The sequence below is a fragment of the Protomyctophum bolini genome, assembly GCF_963924005.1.
Source record: "Protomyctophum bolini genome assembly, chromosome: 1".
In the NCBI taxonomy this organism is placed as follows: Eukaryota; Metazoa; Chordata; class Actinopteri; order Myctophiformes; family Myctophidae; genus Protomyctophum; species Protomyctophum bolini.
This window is the reverse complement of record NC_137862.1, coordinates 22513399-22523482: the sequence shown is the minus strand read 5'-3', so window position 1 is coordinate 22523482 and position 10084 is coordinate 22513399. Positions and strand designations below refer to the sequence as shown.

The 10084-nt window shown below is 43.2% G+C and overlaps 1 protein-coding gene across 2 annotated transcripts in view; it reads right to left on the bottom strand.

The window, feature by feature from the left end:
• The window catches only part of adcy7 (adenylate cyclase 7), a gene marked incomplete at its 5' end in the record, with an annotated part of 60835 nt that overhangs the window by 38901 nt on the left and 11850 nt on the right, over positions 1-10084 (bottom strand). For both annotated transcript variants that reach the window (XM_080761197.1, XM_080761198.1), the window contains 4 exons: positions 267-425; positions 2131-2258; positions 3490-3601; positions 8732-8892. In XM_080761197.1, the coding sequence (XP_080617323.1) occupies positions 267-425; positions 2131-2258; positions 3490-3601; positions 8732-8892 (560 nt within the window). The remainder of the gene's footprint in view (positions 1-266; positions 426-2130; positions 2259-3489; positions 3602-8731; positions 8893-10084) is intronic.

Genomic DNA, 10084 nt, shown 5'->3' with positions numbered 1-10084 from the left:
TTCTGTGTTCATGTTAAAGTGCAGGTTTGTCCATAATGTGTTCAAAATTTGTCCCATGTATTTGCCAGAGATAAATGTTTCCCTTAAAAAACCTGCTATATCCACATGTCTCACACAGATTTCATGTTAGTTACTGTATCGATTTCAAATCATTGAATCGTATCGCCATGAATGAACCAATATCGGCCATGTATCGCATCGTCAACCATGTATCGTGATACATTATCGTATCGCTGTTAGACTATGCAAGTGTTTGCTATACATACCCCGGCAAGCCTCCAGACTCCATGTGATTGGCCAGGGTGACGTCATGTGACCACACGTCAAACTGCCACTTGCGAAGGCCAATCACCCCACAGAGGACGTTTCCGGAGTGCACGCCCACTCTCATGTTGATGTCCACTCCTGTGGCCTCCCGCACCTGCCTGACCATCAGACACAGCATGTGAGTGTGTGTGCGTGTGTGCGTGCGTGCTCTAACCAAGAGATAATGGCACTGGTGTACTGCAGTCATACAGTAGGTATGAATGAGGGCAAAGTTCCATCATTGGAGATAGTGATGATTATCATTAGAAAGCAAAGCTACCTTGTTACTACAGCTGGCAGCATCCGTTTCTAGGCTACACGTGAAGGTAAACAAGGTGGATATGTTCAGAGGGCCGTTATCAAGACTTAATAATTTGTCATCAAAATCACAATACTCTCCAAGCCAACTGTAATAATGTTTGCACGACTCAGTAGTATGAATGTAGCACATTTCAACGTGGCCTAAAGCAAAATAAAATCACATGAGTTTAATGACAATATCATTAAACTCATGTGATTTTATTTTGCTTTCAAATAATATTATTATTTATTAATGGTATTATTCATTCTATCATTCTGTCATTCCCTGAAAATGAAAGGTCAAGTGTACTCTGCCTGCGTCAGAAGTGATGCAGAGATGAGGATGATCAGATGGGCAATGCCTTATAGAAAAGAGACCACTTGGTTGTACGGCTGTACAGCCTGGACATAAGACCCTACGGCTGTGCCGTTTGTAAATAAGATAAGAGAGACCCTACGAGTGTGCTGTCTGTGTGTAGAACAAGCTTCTTCCCTTTCTTTGTTTCTTGGGAAAATAACACGATGGGAACTATGCACAAATGTGATGTGACAATAAAGCTGATTCTCACTGAGGGAGAAAAAGAGCAGTGCAGAGCTGAGAGAGGATGGGAGTGGAGGCCATAGTGGATGTAGTGAGGAGATCTGAGACAGAGGATGGGAATGGAGGCCATAGTGGATGTAGTGAGGAGATCTGAGACAGAGGATGTAATGGGAATGGAGGCCATAGTGGATGTAGTGAGGAGATCTGAGACAGAGGATGGGAATGGAGGCCATAGTGGATGTAGTGAGGAGATCTGAGACAGAGGATGGGAATGGAGGCCATAGTGGATGTAGTGAGGAGATCTGAGACAGAGGATAGGAGTGGAGGCCATAGTGCATGGATGTAGTGAGGAGATCTGAGACAGAGGATGGGAATGGAGGCCATAGTGGATGTAGTGAGGAGATCTGAGACAGAGGATGGGAATGGAGGCCATAGTGGATGTAGTGAGGAGATCTGAGACAGAGGATGGGAATGGAGGCCATAGTGGATGTAGTGAGGAGATCTGAGACAGAGGATGGGAATGGAGGCCATAGTGGATGTAGTGAGGAGATCTGAGACAGAGGATAGGAGTGGAGGCCATAGTGGATGTAGTGAGGAGATCTGAGACAGAGGATGGGAATGGAGGCCATAGTGGATGTAGTGAGGAGATCTGAGACAGAGGATGGGAATGGAGGCCATAGTGGATGTAGTGAGGAGATCTGAGACAGAGGATAGGAATGGAGGCCATAGTGGATGTAGTGACTCGTGAGGAGAGGCAGACTGCCATGGTACAGACGCGTAGAAAAGAAGGAAGAGAAGAACGATTGAGCGAAGAAAGTAATGTCCATTAACTTAGCCACTGGCCAGCTTAAGAAGACCTGTGTGTGTGTGTGTGTGTGTGTGTGTGTGTGTGTGTGTGTGTGTGTGTGTGTGTGTGTGTGTGTGTGTGTGTGTGTGTGTGTGTGTGTGTCTCTCTCTACAGCTGTGACATCGACTAAACTCACTTGATAGCCTCACACATATCAAGGCCCATCTTCACACAGTTCTTGGCGTGTTTGGGCAGTGACACTGGCAACCCAGACACACAGTAGTAGCAGTCGCCCAGGATCTTTATCCTCATGCACTCGTTCTCCTAGAATAGGCATAGCAATACAAGGACGAAGAAAAAAAACACACATTGATTAGGCATACGTTTTCCCAGTTATTATTGCTAGCCCTTACCCGTTGTGAGATATTTGCCCCCCATTAACCTGCATTGTTGATTTTCACAGCCACTTTTGATTTAGTTTTAGTCATAGTCTTTTAATGTAGTTTTAAGTCTTTTAATTCTACTAGATCTCTTCTCCACTAGTTTTAAACATGTTTTAAACGTGTCACGCTGACTGACTAAGGTAACATTCCCACCTAATACTTCTGTAGACTCGATGTGAATGGGCGGAGAAATTGGGATTCTTCCATATTTAATTTGCTGCGGTTAGCCTTCACACTGCGCTGTATAACCGCAGCAATTGGAAACGCAGCAGGGACCTTATCAATGTGTTCAATTCATAAACTACACAGTGAAATATTTGTGTTAAAAATATATATACTTTGAGAGATAGTTAGGACTTTAGGACGTAAAGTGATGGTAACGTGGTTGCAGTGTGTATCGTCAGGGACTGGACGTGTGTGTGTGTGTGTGTGTGTGCATGCGTGCGTGGGTGTGTGCGTGTGTGCGTGCGTGGGTGTGTGTGTGTGTGTGTGTGTGTGTGTGCATGCGTGTGTGGGTGTGTGCGTGCGTGTGTGCGTGTGTGCGTGCGCAATAATGGATGTCTTCTACAACTTTACTAACTTGTAGTAAACACTTTATACAACCTGCAACATTGTGCAAATGTGCGATGGAACCTAATCGCCTTCAGCATATAAGCCTGTATCTGTATGATGGTCTGGCCATATTGCAATAAGGGCTTCTATCTCTTCATTAGACGACGTGTGTCCACGGGTCATCTTTATGCGTCGCTGCGTAATAATTATTGTGTACCAAATTCCAACTTATTCATCTGACATTGGTACTGTACATTCACTCCCTATGTTTAATGCGATTGCATTCACACCTGCAGTGATCCGCACTCGAGCGAAACCTCAGTTTTTTGGCGGAGTAGAATGCGGTTCTTTGATGCGCATTAGGATTCGAATTAAGCTTCACACCTGCCAAACGAAGCGCACTTTCCAACAAACGCCATGTTCATGACCAAAATAGTACACACAGGAAAGTGATTATTGTGTCCTAAACATCAGTAAAATAAGCTCTGGTTGCAAAAGAGTTGAAGTGGCCCTTAAATAATCAACCTCAGAATCTATTGGGGAAGCTTCAACAAACTCACCTTGGCAATCTGGTCAAACTTTCCAAACAGCTCGTTGAGCATAATGACCAGCTCCTTGGGTGAACAGTCGCTGGCCAGTCGCGTGAAGCCCACTATATCAGCATACAGGATACTGGAGGAGACAAATAACATGACAGGAATGAAACACAGAAAAGCCCTCTGTTCCCAAGAAGAAGCACACAGGTGGGCTAAGTAGAAACATCAAGGCTCACACCTGTATTCATAGAAGAAAAAAAGATTTTTAATAGTCAGTGGTGAAAACAACCACACCTGTGTGAACTGAGTGGTGCAACTCCCCTCTCCCCCTGCCCCTCTCTCTTTCTCTCATTAGCAGGCAACAGTGCAGCACTATCTCCCTCTCTCTGTTTCTGGCACAACAGCACCACTTTTGCCACTACTGGTACTCATAGTCACATACATAGTCACATAGGTTAACATCACGGACATTGTTGTTCCTTGGAGTGGTTGCACCACTCAAAAATACCTCCTGGTCTCTATAGTGCCTCCCCCTGATGAAGTGGAAAATAACTGGTTGGAATAACATGTACACGCGTTACGTCCTATCGGGGAAACTCCACCCTGTCAGGTGATACGAAGCGGCTTGCTCACTCCTCATGAATTGAAGGAAGCATGAGCTCAGTTTGGAGTTCTCCCCAGGTTGGCAGAGGGAGAGCAGTGCCCACGATTACAGTTAGGCAATTGGCACTGGGTGAAAAATGTGTTACAAAATCTTGGGATAAAAAAATTATAGTATTTAAAAAAAAGATGATTTTTTTTTTTTACTTTTTTACTTTTTACTTTACTTCTACTCCACTACATCTCAGAGACAAATATTGTACTCTCATAATTTAAAAACTTTAGTTGCTGGTTACTTTGTAGATTTTAATTACCATTACAAAACTAACACACTAACCACTTCAGCCCTATTTAAACTTCTACAAGCTCACAACTCGTCACAATGTGACGTGTCGTGAGCTTGAAGATCTTTCAAAAGATGTTGGTATATTTTTTATATTTTTACTCAAGACAATGTTGTATTGCAGTATTGTTACTTCTGCTTAATTAAAAACAAACTGAATACTTTTTCCACCACTGTCACATAACCCAAGGCAGGTGTGACTTGGACTTCTCACGGAATGGAACACCAGTTATTTCAATTCATCAGAGACAGATACCTCTGTCAGATAGACAGAGGTATACAGCTCGACCTATTCCACCGTCTGTCTGACAGACAGACAGACAGACAGACAGACAGACAGACGCTTGACCTATTCCACTGACGGGCTGGCTGACAACAGCCAGGTGCTTCCTGACACTCAGGCAACAGAGCTAATGACAGCCCTGCCGGGCATAATAACAGGGATGGATCAGAGATGCAAGCTATCATTCCACACCTATGTATTGTGAGGCTTAATATAACACCAACCGTACGCTGACAGAGCGAGACCTCTCTATAGGCGGATAAAGGAGCCCATTTCCCCCAAGTTGTGAGTGGATATTTGCCTCACAACACGTCACATTTTGTGCGAGACTGTAGTGCAGAGTAGAGTGTAAACTTATAGAAAAACACATGAAAGAGTTGAAATATGGAGATAAGAGGTTTGCGCCCAGCGACCGCAGCATTATTACATTTCATTGCTGGTGTAAGCCCTGAGGGAAAGAATGGTTAATTGAATGTCACCATTTAATGGACAGAGAATATCACTGTGCTAATGGCATCTACTACCCATTATATTATTCCACTAGGTATAAGGCAGACAGGGTACCAAACCTCACTGGAAATTACTGAAAAGAGAGAGAGAGAGAGAACAAAAAAAACCTTTATTCTGTGTGAGCAAGAGCCATCTGCAAAAGGTCAGGGTAAGGCAACACACCTGTCAACATGTTCTAAATGAATAAACCCCCAGTACTTCAAGTAGCTCTGTGCTGTGCTGCTAGCCTGCTACCAACACAATTATACGCTTGTTTTATTTCATTTTATATATTGTACAGCACAGTGTTGTTTTTGGCAGGCATTTTTTAGATTTAGTCAGTCTTAGTCTTTTGGAAAAATGCTTAATTAGTCTTAGTCAGTCTTAGTCATTTGGAAAAATGCTTAATTAGTCTTAGTCAGTCTTAGTCATTTCTATCCTTGATAGTTTTAGTTGACGGAAACTCCTAAGGGTTTTAGTCAGTTTTAGTCATTTTAGTAAAAGGTTTTAGTCCAGTTTGCAGCAAATATGTGACATGAGTTGACCATAAGAAAACACCTCTGTGTTTCTTCCGTGGACATACAGTAACAGCCATAGGAGATTTTACATTTTATTTGGCCATAACCGTTTAGTTAGAATTAGAAACCATGTCATCTGGTCGGGTACTTGAACTGCTACTGGGAGTTGGAATAACATTAGCTCTGATCCATAGTGTTAGAAGGAGGAAAGTAGGCTTTCACATCTTTTTTTATGTTAAAAACGAGGGGCTGCACAGCCTGCACTTCCGCGGGTGTGAGTGAGGGGAAAGGATCAAATTAAGTACCATAGAACTCCTGAGTCCTAACTACGCTATCGACCAGAGCTACTGTTGTTGATTGACGTTAGCTTCCAGGCTAGGCTAGGTGCAACATGTTTCGCATTGAGCCGATACTGGAGTCTTGACGAGGCGCGTTGATATGTCAATTCTTTGTTGAATAATTGCACACAACTGTGCTGTAATCCACGCTATCATCGGATAGCCCTTTAAATCCTATTTCCAATCCACGGGGACAAGCAAAGTGATCTGCAGCGGCTTGGCTTCCCCCAGTCTGGTGATGTTATTGTCTGAAGAAAACACGGAGTCGAAATGGGACGGTGTGTGTGTGTGTGCAATGTGCTTGCATGCAGATGGGCGTGACCAACAAGGAAAGGAGGATAGACTAGAGGCGAGAGCAGTGACATTATTGGCGAACATTTTCATGCATTTAAAACTTTGTTCGTCAATCCACTAACATGTTCGTCTACCCTCGTCTTGTCAGCGATAACACAAACACGTCTCGTCATCGTCATCGCGTCAAACAGAGCTAATTAGCTCGTCAGCGTCAGTCTTGTCCCGAATTATTTGAGTGTCTTTAGTTTTAGTCCGTCTTAGTCCTGGAAAAAGGGGCGTTGACGTCGTCATTTACGTTATCGTCAGTCCTGACGAAAACAACACTGGTACAGCACCTTGTAACATTTGTTTTGAAAGGCGCTTAAATGTACAGTAGTACAATAGTAGATCTGCTATTACGTTATGTAAAATGTGAGTATTTTTCCAACCACTGTTTCTTAATTTTTTTATGGGTTGATGTATAATAAAAAGTACAATTGAAACCCAGGTTTCCACAATAATGACTAGAGCTATTGTACTTATGCAGCAGATCGACAGACGGGACATTTAATTAATTCAATAACGAGAGCAGAACTTGACCTGGCTTCGTTGTGAAAACACAATGCATGGGACAGAGGGAAAAACAAACTGAAGACAGTGAGGATAGGTCAGACGAAAGCCACATGGGGCTCCAGGTGAAAGAATGCATGATATTTAAGGGAAATTGAGGACATTAAATTAATTAAATATACTGTAAGAGACCCAAACTTAAAGGCAAGGTACCAAGAGAATAGTCAGAATGGTTTCATGGTTTGGGCTATATTCCTTTCTTTCCTATATTTCAGATTAATTTGGAGAGATGGAAATTTAATTCAACCACAAGAATTGTAGGTTATTTTGACCCATGCATCACTAATGAGAGAAGCCACCAAAAGCTTCCCTTTAAAACAGTCCTTTTCAACAAGTTAATGCAGGTCTCTGAGGTCCCTGAAACATGTCTTTGAAGTTGTTATTGCTGAAAAATACGACTAAGATTATGCATTAAAGCCATGCCTCTATACGTGTCAGTCCCTTTCTGGGCAGCGTGCCAGTTCAATGCCAAATAAAAAACACAATTAAACAGTTTTACTGCCAGGAATGGTATACTCCAGGTTCCTGTCGCAATATACGACATACCCGCCTTTTGTTTTATGCGTTTAATCCGCCGTATTGTAATAAATAAAAATAAACTCTGTCTTTGCCGCGGAGCTGGAGACGAGATGGTTTCGTTTTGATGACGAAACCAGAAATCGTCACATGCTGTGGGCTGCTAGGGCTTCTGGGAAATTGAGGCCAATGCAAATGAATGGGGTACAACGCCTCATGGAGACGGGTCCTGTGCTGCGTCTTCCGGGTGCACCAAGATGGCAGGTGGTGCGATCGAATCACAACAAACCGAGGGACCTTTTTTCGCTGGATTTTCGCGGATTAAAAGCCCAAATAATTCAGCGTATGCTCTAAAGGTAATACGACAATCTCGGCAGTGAAGGGGGGTTGATTAAAATGCGGGTTATGCGTTTAAACCAGTCAAACTGTTAAATCGTTAAGACTGCAATTATTTGTGTGACAATGAATTGCCAAATTAAATGTGGGGAGGTTTAAGAGAGCTACTCTACCTGACATTCTATTTGGGGAGGTTAAGAGAGGGTTGGTGCTACTCTACCTGACATTCTATTTGGAGAGGTTAAGAGAGGGTTGGTGCTACTCTACCTGACATTCTATTTGGAGAGGTTAAGAGAGGGTTGGTGCTACTCTACCTGACATTCTATTTGGAGAGGTTAAGAGAGGGTTGCTGCTACTCTACTTGACATTCTATTTGGGGAGGTTAAGAGAGGGTTGGTGCTACTCTAACTGACATTCTATTTGGAGAGGTTAAGAGAGGGTTGGTGCTACTCTACCTGACATTCTATTTGGGGAGGTTAAGAGACAGGCGGGTTGGTGCTACTCTACCTGACATTCTATTTGGGGAGGTTAAGAGAGGGTTGGTGCTACTCTACCTGACATTCTATTTGAGGAGGTTAAGAGACAGGCGGGTTGGTGCTACTCTACCTGACATTCTATTTGGGGAGGTTAAGAGAGGGTTGGTGCTACTCTACCTGACATTTGGGGAGGTATAGAGAGGGTTGGTGCTACTCTACCTGACATTCTATTTGGAGAGGTTAAGAGACAGGCGGGTTGGTGCTACTCTACCTGACATTCTATTTGGAGAGGTTAAGAGAGGGTTGCTGCTACTCTACCTGACATTCTATTTGGGGAGGTTAAGAGAGGGTTGGTGCTACTCTACCTGACATTCTATTTGGGGAGGTTAAGAGAGGGTTGGTGCTACTCTACCTGACATTCTATTTGGAGAGGTTAAGAGACAGGCGGGTTGGTGCTACTCTACCTGACATTCTCGTGTCTCTTCACATAGAGACTGTGGAAGTTGTTGTCTTTGACCAGCCTCTGCTGCTCCTCCTTGTCCTTGCAGTCCTGAAGACGCTCCATGATGGCCAGCTTCATCTTCATGGAGATGTAGACCGGAAGGACGGACTGCAACAGGTTCTCCTGCACACGCACACATTTTAATCATTTATTTATGTCCACATAAGATACAGCACGCCCACACACACACACACACACACACACACACACACACACAACGTCGTTTGTGTACTCTGCATGGGGACTATGTATTGTATTTTGTTATGTTTTGTTTGTCAATCAGGCTTGTGAAATTGAATATCCCTCTGGGACAAATAAGGACTGATTGTGATTACCTTCAATCATTAAAAGATTGAAGGTAGTTATAATGGGTCTTTGTCTAGCTGCATGGGGACCACCTGACTGGACTCTGCTGTCTAGCTGCATGGGGAGTTGGGGACCACCTGACTGAACTCTGCAGCATTGTAAATACACCGGAAAACCCAGCGTGTGCTCCGGCTTTGAATATTGCTGATGGTTTGCTTGGTTCCTTTTAGAGTTACTAAAAGCCTAAAATGCTGGTATCTGTATTTGTATCAGTGAGTATGCCAGTCTATGCCATTTCGATACAATATCATTTTTTAATCACATAATGAGATTCCATTTACAGTGATATTTTGGATTGATGTTGGCAGTACTGCCGTTTTATATTCTTACTGGATAATTGACCATATTATTTTACTAACTTGGAGCTGCACTTTAACTACTAGTATTACTAATGGATTTTTTGAACCACATCAGGGTGTGTGTGCGCATGTGTGTGTGTGCGTCTGTGTGTGTGTGCGTGGAAATAATAGAGGCATTGAGTGCCTCTTCCCATCAAATACAACTGAATTAGCATTGGGTTTTGAAAAATGATGTTGAATTACTGAAACTCTTAACCTGTTAAACCGGGAAAAGCATTGTGTACAAGCTCTACACGCTCACACAGCGTCACACTGTGAGCTTGTACATCTGCATTTGAATAGTAAAATCTATGGCACAAAACGTTTTCAGAGGACACATACATATCAATTTGCGGGTCCTTGGCAGGAAACGTTTGAAAACTACTGTAAAAGAGGCTTTGAGTGCACTTTTCCATCTAAAACAACTGGAATTAGCATTTGGTTATGATAGATTAGTGTCAGGGACCTCTAAAATGCCGCTTCACAGAAGAAACCTTTTCCATTTTGGACAACAAGAAAAGCATTTCTGGGACAGCACTGCTGTTGTGCCGTTTCCTACGGCCCAAAAATAATGTGGGAACGGGCGGGGGGGATGAGGTTTCCCATCAGGA